This window comes from Ixodes scapularis, unplaced genomic scaffold, assembly GCF_016920785.2.
Source record: "Ixodes scapularis isolate PalLabHiFi unplaced genomic scaffold, ASM1692078v2 PGA_scaffold8__174_contigs__length_109621045, whole genome shotgun sequence".
In the NCBI taxonomy this organism is placed as follows: Eukaryota; Metazoa; Arthropoda; class Arachnida; order Ixodida; family Ixodidae; genus Ixodes; species Ixodes scapularis.
The window spans coordinates 54,541,712-54,566,979 of record NW_024609883.1 but is presented as its reverse complement, the minus strand read 5'-3'; the positions used below and the strand labels follow the sequence as shown (position 1 = coordinate 54,566,979).

Below are 25,268 nucleotides of genomic sequence, written 5' to 3'. Positions count from 1 at the left end.
CCCATTTCGCGCCTTCTTTCTTCTACTGCGGCTTCCCGCGCTTTTTCCATTTCACCGCTCTTCCATTTCGCGCCTTTGTGACCGCGGCTACGGCTGTCGCGCTAAAAATTATCAAGCACTTCAAGATTCCTATCATCAGCAGTTGTTCAACTGGTGTATGGACGATCGACGACGAGCGTGAGCGACGTAAGTACGGTTTTATTATTTATTGCGCTGCCTATGAATCGAGATCTGTGAGGCCTGTTTTCGAGCTCGTAGTTTTCGTCTTTACTCCGGAGTTGTCGCACGGTGATCAGCCACGGCCCCTCCCGAGTCCCATTAGAGCGACAAACAGAAACAAACGACAACAACAAGCTTCAACAAACCGGAGTCTTTCCAACCTGTTTACAGGTTGGAAACAAATATTTTTTTTCTTCGCATATACGTTATTGTCTTGTTGCGCGGACGCTGCTGTCAATAAGTACTTTGCTCTTCTTTTTTTTTGTCTAGTAAGTTGTACAATGACAGCAGACTTCACTAAATTCTGTGATATTAAAAAGTGTTAAGGCAAGAACTAAGAGACCAAGAGACTTAGTGCTTTCGAGAGAGAAATGCGAAAGAGCTCGGAGAGATTAAAGGTCAGTCTTGAAAGTTTCAACAAAGATTTTCGAGGAAATGAGAATTAAGTGGGAAAAAAAAAAAAAAAAAAAAAAAAAGATCAATTTGTAGTGGCCAGGTCTCCTCTAGGTACGATACCTTAAATAGTGCCCCAACACTCTAACAACTTTTTTCACAGGCTAACTTTTAAAGTGATTGTATAGGACTTTTCGACATGGATGCTCAGTATTGTCTGCTACAAATTGGGAATCTCTGCTCTAAAACTCGTTGTTTTCCGCTACAAGAGCTGCTCGAAGTCACCATTTGTCAGTTGCACCACATAATGTTTGATTTCGGTTGCAGTCTTATTCAGGTTCAGTTAAACATAAGAACTTGGCTCTGGTTTTTGGTTCAGTTCGACGCCCTGGGTAACCGCTACATGCTAACTGGAGTAATTGCGCTTGCTTATAACAGCCGCATCTCTCGGCGCCAAGAAAGACAACATGTCCGTCTAAAACTATTCAGTTTTGGTTGCTTCACTGAAGGCACGTCATTTTCATCCTCAACAGAGCTTACACCAGTGAGTCAATGGAGCCATCAGACACCTCCAGTGCAATGATGCTGTTTTAAGGGCCGCTTACCACGCCCTAACGAATTGCTTCATTAACTCGTAGCATTAAATTAAACTCAACACAGCTTGCATAAGAATCGAGCCCATTCCATTCCCACTCCATTCCATATAAAAGACATCTAATTCCATTCCCGTTCCATTCCCCCGTGCTGCCGCCATTCCCATTCCATTGCATGGTCATGAAAGTGCGGAATGGTTTTGGAAACATTCCAGTTCTGGAGTGGCAACTCCGCATTACTGGTAGGGCAGTGATGGCCACAACAATTTGTAGTGTGCTGAGAATGACGCTGCTATGTTGCTGTGCAGGGATCCAGAGGGAACGAACCCAAGTCCGGTAGACCGTAAACAATGGTTTTTTTTCCATCCTTCGACGACGCTGAGAGGAACCTGAACGCCATGCTGAAGCCTCAACTCCACAAGGTCCATACATCGCTCAAGCTGAACAGCGAAGTCACCGCCACCAATGTTGACATTCTGAATACCCTGTTATATGACATCCGCATTAAGATAAAGCTGGAGGATCCTCTCTTCCGTCGGCTTTTTAAGAGGTGAGGAAAATGCTTTAGGGAGGCAGTGGAACTGAACAATTTCATAAGATTTAGAACCAACAAATATGTAAGAATAAAGTGTCTGCTTTCTCGTGTTGAGAAGGCAGGCGCTTTTTCTTTAGGACAAAAGGCTCGTAAATTGCGAAGATTTTTTTATTGAAAGAATATGCGAGACGGATGGAACTTCTTGCCATAAAACACTGTTTCTCCTTGAATAAGAAGGACTCGGGTTCCCATACCCTTGCAAACGTTCCATGCGTTATTGAGGACCCTTCAAGTTTTCTTTCTTTTAAACATTTCACAGTTTATTTTTTTTGCCAAAAAAATATTTTTTATTTGTTGGATTTTGTTTCCCAAGGGGTAGGACAAACGAAGAGCCAATTTTAAGGTTTCTTATATCTTATTTAACGAGAGCTCATTCAGTGCTCGCAAGCTGTTCAAGTTGAGAAGCACTGAATGTGAATATTGAGGGGGAAATGTCGCCTTTCTTTTATTCGGTTTCACTTTGGCATGCCCACTTCTGCAATCTTAGATTCTGAACCGGAGGTACTTCACAGAGCTTCTTCATCGGCTGATAATCTCTCATCATCTGAATCTAATTCTGAGAAGTGTGAAAAATCTAACTCTGAATAGACGGCGCTAGGATTGCCACTTTTATCCGTGCAGTTGACATAAGAAGGGACAATTACGGGCATATCAAGTGTGCGAATTATCTATTTTTGAAACTATAAATAGCCCCAGCAAAGTGAAACACAACGCAAATTATTTACTCGCATAATGAACACACTCCCCACAATGGGCATCAATGTTTGGACTTTTTCTCGCGTAATAAATGCACTTTTAATTTACGGCTCCGCGAGTCTTGAAGCAAATGTTCTTTTGTCGCCAAGCAGCCAGGCCAAGTCAAGCCAAGCCGCTCTCGTAATGGCTGCAGTTGCGTGGTTGCGGACTACCACCACGAAAAGGAGCGGTGCGCACGCCTAGCGAAGTTGGGGTCAAGGAATTGACAAGCCCTAGATATGTTTGGTCCATCGGATTCATTGATGTCAACAGACACGCCGTCGTCTGTGATCCGCTTTCAGACAGTGATATCGTGAAAGCGGTTAGGCCTAAAAACTGTCGCACCGCTCTCCAAGCTGAGTGTGCTTCGTAGAGCACTTTTTCTTCGGATAAAGGCACACCATACGTGCCCTAAAAAAGGTTTGCAGTTTATAGAGCATGGTTACTGTGGTGTGTCCACAACCAGCCATGGGTGCGCCTCTGTCAGTGGAGACGTGCCAAATACCTCGCCATGTCATATTGGCACTTAAAATGACATTTGCGCAAAGTGTGTAAATGCAAAACTTTTCCCCCGCATAATGAACGCACCCTCAAAATATTTGTAGATTTTTCGGAAAAAAGAAGTGTGTTCATTATGCGAATAATTACAATAATTTATAATTCCCCGGAGATATAAAAAAAAAAGCAGCACCTCTTGAAATGCACGCAGTATGGTGTTCGTGCAGGAAATTTTAAATGTGAAATTGCCGCCGTCCACAAACAGCAACAACCGTCAAAGGATTAAAAACAAGGTGGAACCATTGAATGAGGGCACACTAACATTTGAGGACACTTAAATTTCTACGTGCTTTTTCCGAGGCTCGAATACACCGGAAGCTACTACGACGGGCTGCGGACCAAAATGGCAGACGAGTTTGACATTAACCTTGTACTGGACCTACCTTTCAGGAAGGACGAATTCACCGTAAGTTTTGCCGCTGCACCGGTCTCTCTGTCTTAGTGCTTAACATAGCGCTCTGCCAACCATTGCTTATTAAGAATTAATTCTTATGGTATGAGACTAAAGCAGAAGGGGTGAAGTCATTTGCGGTCACAAGCAATAAAACAGATAGTTTTTTTTTTTTTTTTCATATATAAATATTACCATTACTTACAAGTATGTTTATGGAGTCGACATATAAACTATCTGCCTCTCCTTTGACAGGTTTGTTTTCTAATGTGCAGTTAGACATTCAACATACACTAATATTTAACCCTTTGTCTCACACTTTTGCACCTGGTTGCAGAAAGAAACAACAAGGCGGCTGACAAAACAAGTGTCGGCCTCATTAGCTTCAATTGTCTGATTTTGTGTTCACAGCACGTCAGGTGTTGGGACCACAAAGAAGGCTAAACTCAACACAAGAAACAGGTTGCTGTTGAACGACCGAGTCGCCTTTTTCAAAGGCTGTTTTGCGATAGAAAAGGTGCACGAAAGGACCCAGTTAAAGTGCTAGCTATGTGCTTTTTAAAGGAAAGATAGCATACCGCAGGATACATACGAACATCGCTAGTCCCTCACCAGCCCTTCGGTATTGATTATGATTTAGTCGATGCCTTACGGAGTGAGAACGGTGGGCATGTCATTCGAATGCCCGACCTCCAGCACGCCTCATGCCTTCCGCATGGCTTTATCTGTGCGTGCGCGCTGCAAGTGCACAAGACTTTGAATCAAAGTGGCAATGCAGGCGAGTTGGTTCATCGTTACAAAATGGAATCAGCGCGCAAACAACGAAGACACAAGGAAGAGAAATTGCACGTGTGTTGGCTTTATCATCCACGCACAAAGAAAGGGCTCCTGCCCTTTGATTCCGCACACTCCAAGTTGGTTAAGAGGAGCATCGCGTCATCTTGTTTGCAGGCGGCCTTGGCAAAATCTTGCCCCCACACGTTGCAGGAGAGTTTTGAAAAGCAGATTGATCGGCTTAGCTCCGCGGGCTTCCCAGCGACAGTTCTGTTGGCGGTAGCAGAAAAGCTACTAAGAAAGGTAAAGACGGGACCCCAACAACCAAGAGACCGGCCAAATAGGAGACCGCTAGTAATCCCATATTTACACAAGGTATCCCACAATCTAAAAAAGATTGCGGGGCGCTATGATGTACCGGTTGTCTTGTCGGCGCCCTGCAAGATGCTGCAGCTATGCCCCAGAGTGGCGGACAGGGGAACGGGAAGGAATAGATGTTCCGTAAAGCACAGAAACAAGTACGTCGAGTGCGCGATGGGGGTAGTTTATAGGATCCCGTTAAGCTGTGGTCGAGTATACATCGGCCAGACTGGCCGATGTGTTAATGACCGAGCACGTGAACACGCGCTTTCGCTGCGATCAACCTCGGGCGGTCACTTGCCTTTACACTGCAGCACTTGCTCGTGCGAGCCAATATTTGATCGCATCACGATTTTGGGAAGAGGGGCTGATAAGACAGCACGCGAACTGCTCGAAGCATTTGAGATAGGAAAGGAAGGTGACCAATGCGTCAGCCAAACATCGATTTTTTTACTTAAGAGAGAGGTAGCTTTTTTGAGCACGTTTTGATGGGGTGATGATTTGGTGGTTTGTTTGTTTTCCTCGTTAGTTTCTTTTTCAATAAACGTTCAGTTGAAGTCCAGCGCTTGTCCTGTCAATTTCTCTTCCTTGTGTCTTCGTTGTTTGCGCGCTGATTCCATTTTGTAAAGACTTTGAAGCGTTGTCGAAGGTAGGAAGCACGCACTAGAGACAATACCATCAAAGCTCCTCCTTTCCTTTCTCATCTTGTCAGTGGCCGTAGCTTGTGGAACTATGCACCAAGTACGTCCTCTGAACGACATCAATCGCACCTTCCAGGTGTTGGACGGATGTCCCGGCTACGTCGGCTACGGAGTCAACCCGGCGGCCAAGGACAGGCTGATTCGGGAAGAGGACACAAAGTGGGTTCAGCTCTTGCTGAAGTGGATGGACGGCGAGAACAGGCTCCTTCCAGACAAGGTCAAGCGGTGGCTGCAGTCGGCGTTCGACCGTGTTCTCCGGACTTACGTCATTCCCTCTGGGTCCTGCTCGGCCGTGGATAAGGTGAGGGGTGTCCGCAGTAGCTGTGGTTGGGCCATCGGATTTCTCCAGCCGCGAGTCGGTTTTTCTATGTGGGTTTTGTTTTGCTTCAGAGCTCGAAATTTGGTTTTGATGCATCCAATTGACCCTTTTCACCTTTTCGAAATTCAGTCTAGCAACTTCGATCACTTTCATCGTCTCGGCGTATGCCAAACTAATGGCAGACTCATTGAGGCTGATGAAGAAAGAAGTTAAAGACACCACCAAGTTAAGGTATTGACATGCAAGACGTCAGTACAACACACTGCACAAATTAGATAGAATGGCCTTGTGAATGTTCATTTCGGAGTGTGGTTCAATCAATCACTCGGTACAAATTTGGCTTTGAATCCCTTTGATGGCGTAAGTTGAATCGAGGGGCTTATGGATCTTTCTTGGCACTGTTCAGTCCTTATGTTTACATCATCTGAACTGAAACAAGTCAATAGAGAATTATAAGGGGTTTGAAGAACCAACTCTCACCTGCCATTGACGTTCGAAAGGGCCAGTGCCTGATGAAATACAGTTTCATGACCACCATTAGTTTGTTGAAAGTGAAACTGTTTTCTTCTTCTAGTGCACCATCAACGAAATTGAATCTCACCCCGTGACTACGCACCCCGCACGTGACTGCAGCCCTCAAAAAGCCATGCGACGCTCGCACAGCATTGGATTGCCTTCAAAGTCTAGAGGCATTTATGTTTTGTTACATTTTATGGGCGGGATGTAGAGGTAAAAATTTGTGAGAGCGTAGTTACCACCTATTCAGATAAGGAAAAAGATATATCATCTTTGGCTTAAAGGCCGACGTACAACCTCGGTTTTCTTCAGGGAAGATAACCCTCTTAGCGCTCCCCTCTCCTAAGCTGCGACGGGGACCCAGGTTGGGGCGAGGTAGAACATGGAGAGGATATAAGAAAGGAGGTGTCGGGCAAAATTGGAAAGTGCGAAGTGTATGTCGGCCTTTAAGTGGCTTTTAAGATTCGAGGCTAACACACAAAGAAATGTGTACCATGTTTACTGCATAACCTATCGCCACACAAATACGCAGATACATAAAAACAACCAGGGAGAGGTACACGGCAAGTTTGAAATAAGCCGAGTGACAGTGTATTATTCTTTACCTTACGATGGATTGCATCGGAAGCTGTGAGCCATCTTGGCCAATCCAACCTGCGAACACGTCATGTGACCGCGTGCCCCGCTCGTTGCTGCGCCTTTCAAGGAAGTCGCATCACGCTTGCGTAGCATCACTCTTCATGATCCATCATAAGGGGAAACTGAGTATAGATGCGAGCATCTCTAGACTTCCTCTATTTCACCTTTGTTTGTCCTCTATTTCACCTTTGTCATGAAATAGCGTCTGCTATTTCATGAAGAAAGCAATTGACAACCCGTGCTTTATTTGTAGGTTTTAAGTCCCTCTGTTGCCGTACAAACGCTGAGCTATACAGTGTGTCAACAAAAGCTCAGAACAAACGCACCAGCGGCCCCCGAGATGTTTATCAACATCCGTGTGCGGGTGAAAAATTGACCATTTGTCGACAAAACTCTCTCAGCAGAAACCTCTGACTGCCAAATAAGCATCAGAGAAAGCTAAACATAGTGACTTTACCCGAGGCTTGGGCAGCATCATCATGTTTAACATTTACCTATGTCAGCTAACCTGCCCCGTCGTATTTCGTTCGAGAAAGCTCTCATTCTCGACGTCCTCACCAAGGCTAATATCTGATCCACTTGTAATGACGATCGAAATCGAAAGTCCCACGAAACGTTTTGCTGGATATTCCAACAGACTAGTTTTAAGCCGTACCCTTTCAGTGGTTCACGCATAATACCATGCTCAAACGGATCAAGCTTCTGCTCGGACAGCATCATCAGTTTTCTTCAGTGTAAACGGTTATAAGAATTGAAAGATCGCAACCAGCTGCTTTGTAGACAGCTGGGTACGGAAATTTGCGCCGTCTGTAACTATCTCTACAACAGCCGAGTTGCTTGAAGTCATCGCAACTATAAACTACAGGTTGCAGCGTTCAACGTTTGTAGATAAACATTGGTAGTGACTGCACTCTCACATTCCCACCCATCACTCCGAACAGAAAGGCGCTAGTTTCGGTTTGAGGTCGGTATCTTTTCTACAACATAGATGGCGGCAGCATCAGTCTTCTGCACTCGGTGCATTTGGCGAGTTCATTTGAGTCCAGTTCTCCATGCAATACTCTGTGACTGCGATGCATTCTGGGAGAGAACTCGAACAGTGCCAGTGCGTGTGAAACAAACTCGCTATAAAATTATAGACGAGTCTTGTTGAAACTAGCCGTCTCGCAGTTTATGTTGGCAACATTGACACCGGAACTCCGAAAATTGCTGCCACCAACGTTAGCTGCCGTCGCAACATGCTCAGCGTGCTTTTCTGAAGTCTGGGAGTCACTTCATCTGAAGATCTGAGTAGTGGAGCAAACGTGTGCCGCGGCCCCGCGCAGAGAACTTGGGAAGAAAGGCGAGCGAGCAGTGAGGGGTATGATGGAGCAAGATGCGAGCTGCCAGATCGTGATTGGGCTTTGAAGCGATTTGACAGTGATGTCATGAAGGTACCTTTGACGGCAGACTTGCTATTCTGAATAAGTCTTATAAATTTTACACAGAAAGGCTAGAGGTCGAAAAGGAAGATGACGAGAGGCAGAAGAGGAAGAACAGTGATGCGAGTATGAAGCGAGCTCGTCTTCGTGAAGAAGAGCGGCAACTTGAACAGCGCATCATCATCAAGCGGACTATGCTTGAACATGCGCAATCATTAATTAAATCAAGTCTGAAAAAAAAAAAAGGAGGTGGAGAAGATTGAGTTTGGACAGGTGCTGTTGCTAATGCGAAATTGGCTCAGAATCTCGAAAAAGCGAAGCGCAGTGTATCCGAGCGTAATTGACTAAGTCTGAATAGATTTATATGTACAAGGGCATTTATTATATCATTCTAGTCACTGAAGAATGAAAGACCATTTTTGTACCTCCATTTTTATTTTTCGGTACACCTTTCTATGCTGGGCAATGAATGCTATTTGTACCTATTTATATTTACCTCTTTGCAATTCGGTTTTATTTTGTGTCACACTGTCATGTGCAGTTTTGCTTCATATGTTTTCTGTAATTTGCACGTAATCTTGTGAAAAATATTTGCAACTAAAATGTTTATTGAAACTACCGTTAAGTTCACACGGAGTCACTCACATGCCATATTTTCTTTAGTTTTAAAAGCCAGGTGACATTTAGCCTTTATTTTAACATTCTTAAAACTTTTAGACTACTCCCAACCTGCTCCAAGACCTCGTTTTTGCTGCTCCCAGCCTGCTCCAAACTGTATTTTATTCTGCTCCAAAGATTGCTCCAAAGCTGCTTTGCCTAGTTCCATCGCTGTGATGGGATTGCTGTGCCAAACTGTGCCAAGGGGCTAACCCCGCTACATCCGGCTACATTTTGCCAAAATATGGGTAATCTGCACCAAGCATACGCCAAAGGACCACTTTTGGTCGCCTTTCAAGACCTAAACTAAACTGATTACCGTAATTGCGCATGCATAAGCTAGGTGCACAAGTGGCCGCCCGACACACAAAGTACCCTGCATGAATCGTTCATCCGGTGTTTCGCGCTCTCGTCGTCTCGTGGGTCTCGTCTACTGATCTCTATGATAATTGCTGGATCAGGCATCCCCGCTCAGAGCCGTATATGTAGAGAGTTTGCCATTCGTTGGGAAGTATAGGAGACAAATGAGGAGGCGTCATTGTCCGAAATGGGCTGGGCGTGCTCCAGGGCGTGCTCAGAAATTCGAATGCGACCAACCAGAGGCCGGAAATAATGCTCTGGCGGTGGTCGCGGGAAACAAACCTGATAAGTGCATCGGAGTAACTCTCGGTGGCTGAAAATATGGTACACGTGATGTTCCAGTCACGCTCATTCAAAATGATGGTGGAGGAGTGCGACTAGCAGAACGGTCGACATAATCCTTGCGCCGAGGGCCGGGAATCTGCCGTCCGAGCGGTCACACTCTGTCCGAGCAAAACAGGGTTCAGCGGTGCATTCGTTTCTTACATCTTTCTGCATGATCATGATTGAAACATCACATACACCCTATTTTCAACCACGAAGAGTTACTACACTACACTCTTACGCACTTATTAAAACCATATAGGAACATATACCTTTGATCAGAACTGTTTCTCGCTACCACCGCAAGGGGATTCTTTTCAGCTTCTGGTTGGTCAAGAGAGCATGCCAAGCCCTCTTTCCGAGTCTCGTGCTCGCTGTGACTCTCCCCGCTCCTCCCATTGACCAAACTCCCTGTATACACGGCTCTGTCCCCGCTTGGTCGCTGCAGCGCGAGTGAAGCATAGGAGTGAGGCCACCGGACGGGCATCTTACATGTCGAAAAATTGTGTTCTTAGAGTGTTGTAGATGCTGGCGGCAGTGTGCTGAAGATACGCTTTCCACTCGTTCGGTATCATTTGCCGAAGAAGTTCTTTAAGACCTTATTTAAGCCGTAAGACCTGCCATAGAGAACACGTGGAAATTTTTGCAAAAGCGCAGTGCCGCAGAAAAAAGGCGCAACTCGTCGAAAGCAAGTTGCGCCGGTCTCGCAACGTGAACAAAGCTTCCTTGGCACGCCAAAGCGCTACGTTTCTGTGCCTTCGCACACTTGGATGCCGAGTAAGATGTGACGCCATGTGGATATGTTTTACGTTTGCTTAATGTTGACGGAAATCTGCGATGTCAGGAACCAGTAAAACGGTGGCAAGTGGTTTTTCGAAATTGTTTGGCAATGCCTACAGAACTGTACACTTGCGGGATGTCTGAGCAGTAAAAGCACAAGCAGCGAGTTTCGTCACAACACATCACAGCACAACACAAAAAAGTAAACATTAGAGAAGAGTCTGTCTGGTTGGGGGAAATAATTATTAAAACACGATGGCCAACCAATCCTTAAAAGGGCCCCTGATTTAGGGATTGGTTGGTCGTCATATTTTAATAACACAAGATGCCCTTCGTTTGTCCAACACATAAAACTGTTTTTTTTTGTTTTTTTTGTTTTTTTTCTAAGATTATCTGTTTTAAAAGCCACTTTTCCTGCCCCAAAACACTGTTTTGGCTGCTCCAAAAGCCACTTTTGCTGCTCAAAAGCACTGTTTTGGCTGCTCCAACTGCAACTTTTGCTGCTGCAAAACATTGTTTTGGCTGCTCCAAAGGGTGCTCCAAAATGGCTTTGGACAATCACATCACTGCAATTTCTATAATGTGCAAAATGTGTCTTGGAAGCGTTGCGGAAGCTTGCCATCGGCACATGCTCGGAAGCTGCGAGCTGAGCTAAGGCTGCCGGTGAATACTACCTGTAGTCACAAATAAGGCAGATTAGAGACACGGCTAATTCGCGTTTCACAATGTAATGAGCACGCAGGAATTCGCTACAAACTCCAGTGTCGCGGGAAAGGATACCGCTGACTGCGGATGCATCAAAATCATCTTTCTCGGTGCGATAAACACTCGGAAACTGGCTGCAAACTCGCGTACCAACTGGAACCGATATCGCGCCCGCAGATTGCGGACAAAAAGAGTGGGAACCGTATTTGGGCTTTCAGATCACAGACAAAAGCGGGGGAACCATCCGCAAACTCGCTCGTCACAGATGCAGGAACCGCAGATCACAAGGTAGATGCAATTCCTGTGGGACATTGCGTGATGTCCTGCAGGAATCGAGAGGGTAGGCGATGTTAAGGTGTTCTTATGCTATGAATATTTAGCCAGAAAAACGGGGTGGGCAATCTCTCGTGGCACGGCGCCCTTAGGCTTGCTTTAGACAGGGCAACTTTCCCAGCAATTTCAGTTTTTCTGGCGAGTACTTCCCTAGCTTTCCCTAGTGTGACACCAATTGCTCGAATCACGTCCGGTTTGAAGCGGACCATCAACTCTGACAACTCTGAGACGTCTGAAGCAGCAGCAGCCATTGGGGATGCAATATTTTCACGTGACACCCCGTGCTCGTGATGATAACAACCAAAAAACACCTCGGGACTTTCCCAAAGCAACTTTCTTGATTTGCTCAGGTTTTACCTCAGGACTAAAAACTTGGTTCTGATTTGAAGCTGATCGTTTTTGGTAATAAGCTGTTTCAGAAAGATCAGTTAATATTGTCGATGCCCTTTAAAGTTTAAAACACTTTTGTAGTGTGTAACTGTGCGTCTCAATAGTGAAGAAAAACTAATGATGATAATGGCAAGTCGCAGCAATTGGTCGCTGCATGTGAATGCGGACGGCATATGTGTTGCTAGTGTTGTGACATCAGGTTGCTGGGAGAAATTGCCCTGTCTGAAGCGGGCCTTGTGGGATTTTTTGGTAGATTTCCGTGTTTTCGGAGTGTGCTTCTTTTTTCAAACTCTGGTGTTTTTTTTTAGGGTTTATTGTTGCTTCCAGAATCTGTGTTTTTCGGTGCTTATTATATGTGCCGGGCGAGAAATCGGGGTTTTATCGGGGCTAATGTTATAAAACGACTGGATATCTTTAAATTTGTGATCCCCCCCCCAGGGTCCACAGAACTTACGTCCGTGACCCAAATACTCGAAAAAACGTCAACCCGGTGCCGACAACAGGAGACGGTCTCAAAGGAAACAACAATCTGAAGGACAGAATCTATTACAGGTTTCTGTTGGGGGTCACGAAAACAATTCTACAGATTTCTTTCCCCCAAACCTGGGATTTCCCTATAAAAGGGCAGCTATGAATCAGGGTTTTTCGGTTTTCCCCCGATTTAAAACAAAAAAACTCCTTTCGGGGGCTATTTGTCTGGGTTTATTAGTATTTACCGTAAACACATAACCCTACTTATATAACATTGTAAAAGTTATTTCAAGCGCTTGGTGCAAGAAAGATATGTGAATACAGCTTGGATGTGTTCTGAAACCGATAGACAGCGCGCCAGTCTGTTCTCTGGTCGTAAGTGGTTGCACACGGTTTCAGCGTAGTCGGACGCAGTTGTATAAACCACCCTTCGATCCTGCAAAATCTTCATTGTATTTGTTTTTTTTGTTTTTTTTGCTTTTTTGTTATGGTTGAAGTTATGAGTGCAAGGCAAGTTAAATTTCCAGCTGGGACAGGCGCAACGTTTTAATTTCCGAGAGGAAGGTGGGATATTAAGCCATTGACGATTTTCCATTTCTGAAAAGAAAATTGAGGGAGAAAAGCTTTCTTATTCTTTTTTTTTTCTTTTTTTTCAGATACTTTCGAGCCAGCACGGCCCTGCCATAACACTTCATATCAAACTAAAAGATGGCATCACGATTAATGTGGACCTTGTGCCTGTAGTAGAATTTTGCGACCCTAGTTGGCCCAAAAGCATTCAGAAAAAAGATTGGATGGCTAAGATGTTACCAAAGGTGAGTGTTTCCAGAACATTTGGAGTTTAGCCCTGAATGCGCACAGCTTTGTCACTGTTCTCGACTGCCCCTTGAAATGAAAAAACATAGATACGATCAGGTTTCAAATCAGAAAGGCTTCAGAACGGTCGAGCAACCCTTGCAGTAAATTTTGGGGTAGGTAGGTGGGTGGAGGGGAGGGGGGGGAGGGGGAACAGGTGGGATTTTTGCTATAAAGTGGTTTGGGATTTTGGTATAAAGTGTGCCGGTTTGTCATTTTTGGTATAAAGTGTGCGTGGGCATGACATGAGCGAGCTTGAGCTCATCCCTTGGGCAATGAGCCTATGTATTGTTGGGTCTGGTTGGCAGGAACATAAATTCAGCTTTCGAGCTGTCGTTTTTGTGCTCATTGTGGCTTATCTTTTGCCCTCGGTTCATAGAAAGGCACTTCTTTCCTACCTTTTTAATCTTGCTGTTTTTTTATCTGGGAATCCTCAAAAGAAGTCTTCACTAGTTTACCTTTTCTGACAAAAGGCCACATTTCTTTTGAATAGAGAGGATTTCACCCAAACTATTTTTACTTTGCCTTCACAATTCAACTACATTGCCTTGGCAGTGTCATGAGAGTTGAAACTTCGCAACTGACGAAATTTTTGTTGGTCCCAGGTTGTGGATTTTTGGCTACTGTAAAACCCTTCTTGTACACATAACTCCATGAAATTCTGGCAACATGCCATCCCGAAATATCCATCATCACATTCTGACTTAAGATTCACTTTAGTGTTCCTTTAAAGGGATACTACAATGAAATTTTGGCACTTATTTCTCGGTTTATACATGTTCAAGGGAGCATTATCACATCGGACACACCAATATCTTGTTAAAAAATATATGAAAAGGAATTTTAAAACAAATTAAACGATTAGCAAAGAGCACCTGGTGGATGTCACTAAAGCCTCGTTTGTAATGCCCGTCTAGGAACCTTGACAGGTAGCAACGATCACTGTCTCACCTATAACTATAGATGCATCAAACCTGACATCATGCCGCCAGCTCTCCGATCTCCACAAGAGAAGAGGATGAGTAACTCCTCTCTCACCGGGACTCTTTTGTGCGTCTGAGACGTCGCTATTGTCTTTCTAGAAGATTATAGAAGATTAACTGCTGGCGTGCTTCGGTGGCTGGAATGGCTAGGACATCCTGTCGACATCAGCCTCGCCACAGCTTTGCTCGTCCAGAGACAATCTATGTAACGATTGCGCCGGATGTCACGTGCTCTCCGAGCGCTTGCCAGAAAAAGGCCATTTAAAACTAAAAATACAGCCATCAGGCTCAAAATGCAAACGTGCGGCAATAATTTACGGGTATTGTGGATCATATTCAGCCTATTTTTAAACACGAGATTCGTTGAAGTATCCCGTCAAAGAAGTCATGAAACGGTTTTTCAACTTTTTCTTCCTTAGTTTTCTCCCCCAACTCACAAACCGCTCATTGTACCAAACAGTTCAAGAAGTCGGAAAGGAGGGACTCCTCTTTTGCTTGGACCCTCGTTTGTGTACACAGACACCGCCATTCTCCCCCTAGAAGATTCGCCCGTCGCTCAAAATTCAGACAAAAGTTGCTTTCCCACCCCATTCACCCCTAAGCTGACAGTGCTGTGGAGGCTATGTGCTCGTTCGGCCAGTTACACTTCTATCTTTTGCCACATGATCACACTCCCTCACGCATACCCACAGGCAAAGAGTGGGATCAGGTGATAAAAGGGAGGCGACTGATTGGTCCAGCAAGCATGGAGCTTCCACCACACTGTAAGCTTAGGGGTGAACAGAATATAGTGAGGTCGGGTGTCGTGTGACGTGCGCTGGGGCCGGGCGATGTGCTTTGGGTTGCTGATGTATCATGGCAAAAAAACGGAGAGCTTTCGAAAGGAAGGAGGTATAAAATAGTCCACTTTGTTTTCAAATTTTCATATCGAAAATAAGGCTTCAGATTATGTACCTTCTTTCTCTTGGCCCACTAAACCATGTGCTATTAGTAAAATTCTAATATAAATTAATTTATCCAAGACCAAAATTCGTTTCATGGCCACTTTAACAACCAATCAATCGAATCTACCTGCATGCACAGGAAAAAAAAAGTGGGAACATGACAGGCATGCACAACTAGCAGAGAGGTCTTGCTCTTCTAACCTGTATGAGCCGACCCTCTGTCAGATTATGAGTCTTGCAGAATCACTCAGAAATGATCAGTGGGCATGAAAGATGGTGCCCAGCAACCTGACTACCTCACTTTTCTTTTTAGACGGAGCTGATTCCGACATTCTAAGTTCTCTCAATCTGTTATTTTCTCTCAGTAATTTTTTTTACCTGGAGTTTCTTGTGCTCACAGTGTTTACTATTCAATCTATTTCCCTACGGAAGGATCGCAACTGGTTCCTGATTCCCAAGGCCCCCGAGCAAAAATCCCACCTGTGGCGGCTGCACTTCCCAAACATGGAAAAGAGGCTCATCGAAGACTACGGTTGTGTGAAGCCCATCATTCGCTTACTGAAGGTACCGTGAACATACCGAGATGTATATTAAAAGCCCATCGTAGACGAAAACTTGGGTGTCATGGTTTCGGCAGGGGACGCCACCCCCTTTACTGAAGGACAATTGCCGTTTGTTTGGTGTGTTTTAATGCTATAAGAGGAATCATCACCTTTTCAGTAAAGATATATCCCTATAGAAATAAGTGGCAAAGTGGATTTAGATTTGGGAATGCAGGGAAAGAACAGAGGTGCCTTGAACAAAAGAGGGGGTATATTCAAATTTTTTTTTTGTTTATATGTAGGCTTGAAACTTGCTTTTTTTTTTAATGCGAAAGCATTAACTGGTTTTATGGAACGGAGCCAGCGTTGTCTGCAACCGCGAAAAACGGCAAAGAAACTTTCCGCGGAACGCCAGTTGCAGCGGGTTCCATGCACGCCAATAGATGGGAGAGGGTGGCGCGCGCTCAGCTGCCGCCCTCTCTCGGGTCACGTGTCAGGCATGGCCGGAAGGGGGGGGAGCAGGAAATTCCCACTCCTCGCATGTTCTATGCTGTGCTTTCAGCCATGTCACGCCGCAGAGGAGCAGGGCACGCAATGCACTGTGCAGGAATGCTTTCGCATTCCCACGCGTAAGCAGTCTTTAAGTGTCCTGTAATTTTTTTTCTTCACATCATTACTTTGTTTTTGTTTGGGTTGCAGACAAATGAGACAATGACGTTTCTTCTTTTTTTTCTATGAATTTAGAATAGTTTGCTTAAGGAATGAAGTGGGCAGTTAATTGATACGTCGCAGCGGTAAACTCGAGGAATCTTGTTGTCTCGAGTCGGCACTTTTAAAATGATGGCTATATAAGGTGTCACATGATATGGTGTCAGTGCCGCAAGACGCAACGGCATAATTTTCCTGTCAAATTTAACGGAAAAAAGCACCGCCACATGTTCATCACATTCCACTGCACGTTTAAGCGTGCGGTGGAATGCTTCTGTGTCAGACTGGCAAACGAGGGTGTGTTTGTCGGTGAATTTTTTCTGCTTCTGTGTCAGATTGCGGTGTCAGACTGGCAAATGAGGGTGTGACTGTCAATGAATTTTTTCCCAGGCCACGAGGGACTCACACATGTGGAATCTCTCGTCATATTCCCTCAAGACGTTTGTCATGAGCCTGGTCGTGGCTAATCACAACTCGCGATATTGGCACTCTGACAACCAAGGGATGCTTTTCGTCAGGGTGAGTGGGCTGTCTCTCCGTACCTTTTCCCGAGCGGCTGGTGTCGGCGTGCCAACACTGGGCACATTTTGTTTGGTTCTCTTTCCAATGTTCGACCTCTAGGACGGGCTCTTTGCCTTCCACCATGCTTCGGCTGTGCACGCAGCCGAAGCACTCTTAAAAGGTTGCTGGGGTTCCCTGAGACCAAAAAGTTTGAGAACCCCTGGTCTAGCTGCATGGCGAGGCGGGGGGGAAGGTCCCCTTTTGTACCGGCTTTTTCTGAGAGGATAAGCAGGATTTTTGGGTTCCTCGCAAAGCCTAGCCCTCCGGGTGGATGTTTTATGAAGTTGTAAGGGCACGCCCTGGCAGTCACCCATTTGAGCTGTCAAAGTTGTTTGGCTGTAGCCTGTGGCAAAGTAAACGATTACTATGCTCCACTTGATTTTCAGTCTGAGCCCAACGGACGCTAGGAGCCATCCCAGCCAATCCAGCGTTGAGAGAGTGTCTTGTGACCTTGAGCTCCGTCTGACGCTCTGCCCAACCGGCAGCTCACGCGATTTTCTCCCGGCGCTGGATCGGCTGGGATAGCGCGTGGCATCCGCTGCACTCAGACGGAAGGTGGAACGGAGTATAGAAAGCTGCGGTGCATGCCCACACCAATTAAACATACTTTTCATACTTATTCTCGGTTTCCGAAATAAGGAGCGCAGAAGGCCCGTGCCACATGTGGTGGTTTCAATATGTCAGCATGATTTACAAGTTACCAAAACATTCAGCATCCTCATAAAGCCAGCCTATCATGCTCAAACCTGCCTCAACTGGGGAGCGATGGAAAAGATGAATGTGTACCAATGCGCGGGCATCTTAGCGTACAGTGCGCACAAATTATTGTGTGCCTAACTCGCAGGATATGATGGCCAACCGAAATGTGGATGAAAATTGTGATTACACATCCTAACAACCTGCTTGAGTTGAAAGGACAGCAAGGGGATGAAATTTGTATTTACAGATCCTAACAAACCACATGAATTAAAAGAGCAGCAAGGGTGAGCGTCGATATTAGGGAAGTTTTAGTAGTTCGTTTTTAGCTCTCCGATAATCGTGCCTCACAGCGATATATACGCTAGGCTTGCTGTGAGCATTCTTTATTGAGCACGGCTATCGGAGCGGAAAACACAATATTGAACCCCTTTGGGGGAGCGTAGCGTGTTCTGTTATCGTTCAACGTTGCTTGTATCGGTGCCATAGCACAGGCTGCCACTTCAAATTCTTTGGGGCCGATTTTTTAGAGCGCAGCTCTTAGGCGCCCGTTCCCGGCTTGAGCAGCGTTGCCGTCGGCGTAACCGCGCGGTGCATTATGGGTAAATTTCCCCGCTAAATCTAGCAAAAGAATTTCCCCACTAAATCTAGCGGAAAAATTTCTCCGCTAGATCTAGCGAAAAACTTTCTCCGCTAAATCTAGCGGAAAAATTTCCCTGCTAAATCTAGCGGAAAAGATTCCCCACTAAATCTAGCGGAAAAGTTTCTCCGCTAAATCTAGCGGAAAAATTTCCCTGCTAAATCTAGCGGAAAAAATTTCTCCGCTAAATCTAGCGGAAAAATTTCCCTGCTAAATCTAGCGGAAAAAATTTCCCCGCTAAATCTAGCGGAAACATTTCCCCGCTAAATCTAGCGGAAAAGATTCCCCACTAAATCTAGCGGAAAAATTTCCCCGCTCAATCTAGCGGAAAAATTTCCCCGCTAAATTTACCGGAAAAACTTTCCCCGCTGACTCTAGCGGAAAACTTTCCCCGGTAAATTTAGTGGAAAAACTTTCCCCACTAATCTAGTGGAAAAATTTCCCCGCTAAATTTAGTGGAAAAGTTTCCCCACTACATCTAGCGGAAAAATTTCCCCGCTAGATCTACCGGAAAAATTTCCCCGCTAAATCTAGCGGAAAAATTTCCCGCCTAAATTTAGCGGAAAAACTTTCCGCGCTAAATTTAGCGGAAAAATTTCCCCACTAATCTAGCGGAAAAATTTCCCCGCTAGATCTACCGGAAAAATTTCCCCGCTAAATCTAGCGGAAAAATTTCCCCACTAAATCTAGCGGAAAATTTCCCCGCTAAATCTAGCGGAAAAGATTCACCACTAAATCTAGAGGAAAATTTCCCCGCTAAATCTAGCGGAAAAGATTCCCCACTAAATCTAGCGGAAAAATTTCCCCGCTAAATCTAGCGGAAAAATTTCCCCGCTAAATCTAGCGGAAAAATTTCCCCGCTAAATCTAGCGGAAAAATTTCCCCGCTAAATCTAGCGGAAAAAGTTCCCCGCTAAATCTAGCGGAAAAAGTTCCCCGCTAGATCTACCGGAAAAATTTCCCCGCTAAATCTAGCGGAAAAATTTCCCCGCTAAATCTAGCGGAAAAAGTTCCCCGCTAAATCTAGCGGAAAAAGTTCCCCGCTAGATCTACCGGAAAAATTTCCCCGCTAAATCTAGCGGAAAATTTCCCCGCTAAATCTAGCGGAAAAGATTCCCCACTAAATCTAGCGGAAAAATTTCCCCGCTAAATCTAGCGGAAAAATTTCCCCGCTAAATCTAGCGGAAAAATTTCCCCGCTAAATCTAGCGGAAAAATTTCCCCGCTAAATCTAGCGGAAAAAGTTCCCCGCTAGATCTACCGGAAAAATTTCCCCGCTAAATCTAGCGGAAAAGATTCCCCACTAAATCTAGCGGAAAAATTTCCCCGCTAAATCTAGCGGAAAAATTTCCCCGCTAAATCTAGCGGAAAAATTTCCCCGCTAAATCTAGCGGAAAAATTTCCCCGCTAAATCTAGCGGAAAAAGTTCCCCGCTAAATCTAGCGGAAAAAGTTCCCCGCTAGATCTACCGGAAAAATTTCCCCGCTAAATCTAGCGGAAAAATTTCCCCGCTAAATCTAGCGGAAAAAGTTCCCCGCTAAATCTAGCGGAAAAAGTTCCCCGCTAGATGTACCGGAAAAATTTCCCCGCTAAATCTAGCGGAAAAATTTCCCCGCTAAATCTAGCGGAAAAATTTCCCCGCTAAATCTAGCGGAAAAAGTTCCCCGCTAGATCTACCGGAAAAATTTCCCCGCTAAATCTAGCGGAAAAATTTCCCGCCTAAATTTAGCGGAAAAACTTTCCCCGCTAAATCTAGCGGAAAAATTTCCCCACTAATCTAGCGGAAAAATTTCCCCGCTAGATCTACCGGAAAAATTTCCCCGCTAAATCTAGCGGAAAAGTTTCCCCACTAAATCTAGCGGAAAATTTCCCCGCTAAATCTAGCGGAAAAGATTCACCACTAAATCTAGCGGAAAATTTCCCCGCTAAATCTAGCGGAAAAGATTCCCCACTAAATCTAGCGGAAAAATTTCCCCGCTAAATCTAGCGGAAAAATTTCCCCGCTAAATCTAGCGGAAAAGATTCCCCGCTAAATCTAGCGGAAAAATTTCACCGCTAAATCTAGCGGAAAAGGTTCCCCACTAAATCTAGCGGAAAAATTTCCCCGCTAAATCTAGCGGAAAAGTTTCCCCACTACATCTAGCGGAAAAATTTCCCCGCTAAAACTAGCGGAAAAATTTCCCCGCTAAATTTAGCGGAAAAAATTTCCCCGCTGACTCTAGCGGAAAACTTTCCCCACTAAATCTAGCGGAAAAATTTCCCCGCTAAATCTAGCGGAAAAAATTCCTCGCTAGATCTAGCAAAAAAATTTCCTTGCTAGATCTAGCGAAAAAATTTCCTCGCTAAATTTAGCGGGAAAACTTTCCCCGCTAAATCTAGCTGAAAAAGTTCGCCACTAAATCTAGCGGAAAAAATTCCCAGCTAGATGTAGCGGAAAAATTTCCCCGCTAGATCTAGCGAAAAAATTTCCCCGCTAAGTCTAGCGGAAGAATTTCTCCGCTACATCTAGCAGAAAAATTTCCCCGCTAGATCTAACGGAAAAATTTCTCCGCTAGATCTAGCAAAAAAAACTTTCCCCACTAAATCTAGCGGAAAAATTTCCCCCCTAAATTTAGCGGAAAAGTTTCTCCGCTAAATCTAGCGGAAAAATTTCCCCGCTAAATCTAGCGGAAAAATTTCCCCGCTAAATCTAGCGAAAAAATTTCCCCGCTAAATTTAGCGGAACAGTTTCCCCGCTAAGTCTAGCGGAAAAATTTCTCCGCTAAATCTAGTGGAAGAATTTCCCCGCTAAATTTAGCGGAAAAATTTCCCCGCTAAATCTAGCAGAAATATTTCCCCGCTAAATATAGCGGAAAAAATTTCCCCGCTAAATCTAGCGGAAAAAATTTCCCCGCTAAATTTAGCGGAAAAATTTCTCCGCTAAATCTAGCGGAGAAATTCCTCTGGGGAGTCACGTGAACCCTGTGGACACGTGACCTTGGGGACGGGGTCATGTGACCCCACCGAGATCACGTGGCCACCCCCCCCCCCCCCCCCCCTCCCCGAGAACACGTAACCCTCAGTACCCTTCCCTCCTCCTCCTCAAGAGCTGCACTCTAATTCGGCGTTACAGGGAGTTGTAAACAGCTTTCACTTTTTCATTTATTTAACATGACAAATAATGGTAATTTGACATTTTAAAAGCATAGCTACAGTGCGCCACGAAGTTTTTACGGACAAAGTATCGGCGATTTTTCTCGTTCGTTTTTTCTTGTGAGAAGTGAATGCTGTTTAGAAAACCGCTAATGCAAGTATCCAACCTAAGCCGTAGATCTTAGAACTAGGCAACAGATAGCTGGGGAATAAAAGCAAAAAGCGCCGATGTCTTGTTCGCACCAACAGTGTGGCGTAATGTGTACATGCCAATACACTATCAGTGCAAGCAGAGTAAATTTAGGAAACAAAAAGTTTTTTTTTATAGTTGGAATTTGTCATTTTTATACAAGCAATTCCACAAAGAATGCTGCTATTGGTTACCAACTTATGTTGCATCAGTTTGTTCCTCTACACTAAAATCTGCATGACCCTTGCATTAAAATGTGAATTTTATGTTTGCGCTAGCTGTGTCACGTAGGGTAAAAAACAAGTTTATTTCTCGAACATTTGAACAAAACTTCCATTTTGCCAGATATACATTTTGCGTGTACGCTCTTACACTGCTTGGTCAGAGTTCATATCTACGTCAAGCGATTTGACACTCTTTCAGAATTGCTGTTACAAAAATAATTTTCCAGCTATAAAAAAGATGTTTGTACAGTAAACTACTTTATTTACTCTGATCATATAGAGGTATGCATACATTACGCAACACCATTAGTGCGAACACAATATCGGCACGATTTGCTGTTTTTTTCCGGCAATGTACTGTCTAGTACTAAGATCTACCACTTACGTTGGATACTCTCATATAAGTTTCCTTAACATAATTAACTTCTAAGGAGAAATCAAAAACGGGAAGAAAACGGCGCTAGTTTTTTCATGCTAACTGCGTGGAAGAGTGTACCATAATGCGTTTACAATGTCAAATTGTAGTACCGCGACATGTTAAAAAAAGGCTGCTTTTGCTTTAGTTTCTTGAAGACTTCGAAGATCACTGTGAAGTGGCAGCCTGTGCTATAGTACCGAAACAAGCAAGTTTGAACGATAACATGGCACGCTAAACTCCCCAATACTGGCTTTAATAGGGATAGGGAGTCTTCGTAGACAGGTTTCCCACCTGTGCTACGCTCTCTGAAACGAAGACGCCACTACTGCGCATGCGCGGCACTTGCCTTGCCTGCAGAGTCTCGGATCTTGTAGCAGGTTGCGGAAAACTTTGTGGCTCAGCGGAAATAATCTACAAAAACTCCCTAATATTAGGGGAGCTTTCGTAGACCGCGTTTTCCCCTCCGCTAAGCCCTCTGCGACGAAGAAGCCGCTGATGCGTCTGCGCGTTGATAGCCTTGACTGTGGAGCTCTGGGTATCATAGCGGGTTGCAGAGAGCATTGCGGGACGGCAAAAACGATTGACAAAAACTCCTGTGTTTTCGGCTCCGATATCCGTGCTCGATAATGAATGCTCACAGCAAGGCTAGCTTATATGTCGTTATGGGGTTCGGAGAGCTACAAACGATCCCCTTAATCTTTTTAATATCGACACCCACCCTTGCTGCCCTTTCAACTCATGAGGTTGTTGGGATGTGTAGATACAAATTTTATCCACATTTCATTGGCCATCATATCCTGCGGGTTAGGCACACAATAATTTGTGCGCGCTCTACGAAAACAGAGATCCCCATTTGAGGCAGGTTTGAGCGTGATAGGCTGGCATTTTGAGGAGGCTGAATGTTTTCGAAGCATGTTAATCATCTTACTTATTGAAAGCACCACATCTCGCGCATGCATTCTGCAATTCTTATTTTAGGAACCGATTATAAATATGAGAAAAGTCTGTTCCAGTGGTGTGGGGATGCATCGCAGCTTTCCAGTAAGCGTTTATTTTGCCACGAGCTACAGCCAACCAACTTTGACAGCTCAAATGGGTGACTGCCAGGGCGCAGCCTTCCAGCTTCGTAAAACATCCACCCGGAGGGCTGGGCTTTGCAAGGAGCCAAAAGTTCTGCTTATCCTCCCAGAAAAAGCTGGTAAAAAAGGGGACCTCCCCCTGCCACGCTATGCCGCTAGACAAGAGGGAAAGGGCAAGGAGAACTTTCCGCCAGGCTGAAGGATATTTCTGCAGGTCCCCCTTTAAGTAAAAACACGAGATTCATGGGAGAAAAAAATGCATCATTTCTTTTGCGTTGACCCTGAATACAGCTCGGTCTGCAAGGTTCCTTCTTTCTTTGGAAATCGTGTCCCTTATTTTGTTTTCTCCTTTTATCGGCCTCTGGGTATTTGTCGAGCATTCGGGTCACATGCATATGCTCTCCGGGGACTGGTGAATCCTACCTCCGTGCCTTATTTCCCTTGACATGCATCTTGATAAACATGGGTGAAAAAACCCCGAGACTGCGGGTAAACGACACAACACTAAAAAGTCTCTAACACAGCTGGTGTACATTGTGCAATGTATACCAGCTCGTTTGTGCCCTTACTTTTTGTTCATTGATAAACGCCTTTTTTTTTTTTTTTTTTTTTGTCTAGTGCCAAAAATTGACTTTGAAAAACACAAATACTGTGAGAGAAAATAATCCCCAAAAAACACCCTTCAATTTGAAGATAAATAATCTCCAAAGACCAGTAACCCTACTTGCAACCTACGAAATGCGCTTCGCTCGACGCACTCCAACTCACCTTAAAAAAAACAAAAAAAACTAGCGGTATTTGGTCCACTCGGCTCGCCCCCGGGTGAGGCAATCGTGGGATATGCTTGAACACCGTAATCTTGTTTCTTTGTCCCACGCAAGGTCCTGGATTTCCTAGCACACGTCCTGGCACAACCAGGGCCTGCCATTTCGTTCCTCTTCCACCCGGAACTGGACCTCACCGAGAGAGTCACGAGAGAGACCAGGGATAACATCAGCTGCCGAATCAAACGCATTGTGCGCAAGCTCCGGCTTTCCCCTGACCAGTGCTACGAGCTCGTCTTGAAGAACCACCGGAAGGGTCAAGCTTTGTCAGACAATGGCGGGGCAGTTGTCGCATTGAACAATATTGGAAATATTGAGGCAAACAATGTACAACTGTTGATGCTTGTTGATTTAGAAACATACCTTGGCCCTGATAAGCTTAATGAAATACTAGCAGTAGTGAAGGAATCCTTGGAATCAAGCAAACAGTATAAAAAAGAAACAATGGACAAGTTAAGGGAAATAAATGCGGGCATCAGGGATATCGACAGCCGAGTGGCAAAACTTGAATCTATCATTGAGGTTGCAGAGATAAAAGAATACCTTCTTAGGGTAAATGCAGCAATTTTCAAGGTGGAAACTTCAGTAAACATTATAAAGTCAAGCCTAGATATATTGAATTCATAGGGGATCGTAAAATGCATCAATAGTAACCTTGAGACGTAGGAGCAATAGAAAACGGCAAGAGCAATGTCTTTTGGAGACTTCATTGTTCTTCGCCTGCATTTATTACCTTTTTTCACGATCGTTAGATAGTTCGATATATGAATAATTTGATATACAAAAATATGTTAAATTAAGCTAGAGTTGGAATTTCCTGCCGTCTGCAGATACTGAAGGTCGCGACTAACGGGAGCTTACTAAATAGAGCATCCAAGAGTCGCTGAATACAATAGAGCGTAGTTGGCGGAAACCGCAAACACCACCGCGCTTATACGCGCATCTGGCCGGGACCTCCACACAGCATAATCGACAAAACACAAAAATAATTTAAAAAAAAAAAAAAAAGAAAAGCAAAACACATTAAAAATTTCTTGATCCATAGAAAAAAGTCAAGCAAGCAAGAAAACAAAGCTCACTAATTCGGGCAACATAAAAAGAAAGGAAAAAAAAACTGGCAAATCAATAACGGCAAAATAAAAAGGTAAACAATGATAAGGCGTTCTAAGTGCGATTGCACAACCGTTGTTGTCAACACACCTAACTTACCGAAGAAATCTTTTTTTTTTTTTTTTTTTTT

The 25,268-nt window shown here is 44.6% G+C and overlaps 1 protein-coding gene across 2 annotated transcripts; it reads left to right on the top strand.

Annotated features, from left to right (window-relative positions):
- Window positions 1-25,268, top strand: LOC8052475 (cyclic GMP-AMP synthase). 2 transcript variants are annotated; one of them, XM_040215507.3, is made up of 8 exons: window positions 1-186; window positions 1,514-1,755; window positions 3,394-3,499; window positions 5,396-5,620; window positions 12,891-13,049; window positions 15,449-15,580; window positions 16,657-16,785; window positions 24,086-25,268. In XM_040215507.3, exons 2-8 carry the CDS (start codon window positions 1,556-1,558, stop codon window positions 24,653-24,655), a joined length of 1,521 nt encoding a protein of 506 aa, XP_040071441.1. In that variant the 5' UTR covers window positions 1-186; window positions 1,514-1,555; the 3' UTR covers window positions 24,656-25,268. The 2 variants fall into 2 exon arrangements, with proteins under 2 accessions (XP_040071441.1, XP_040071442.1); XM_040215508.2 differs by lacking the exons at window positions 1-186; window positions 1,514-1,755 and adding an exon at window positions 2,576-2,955.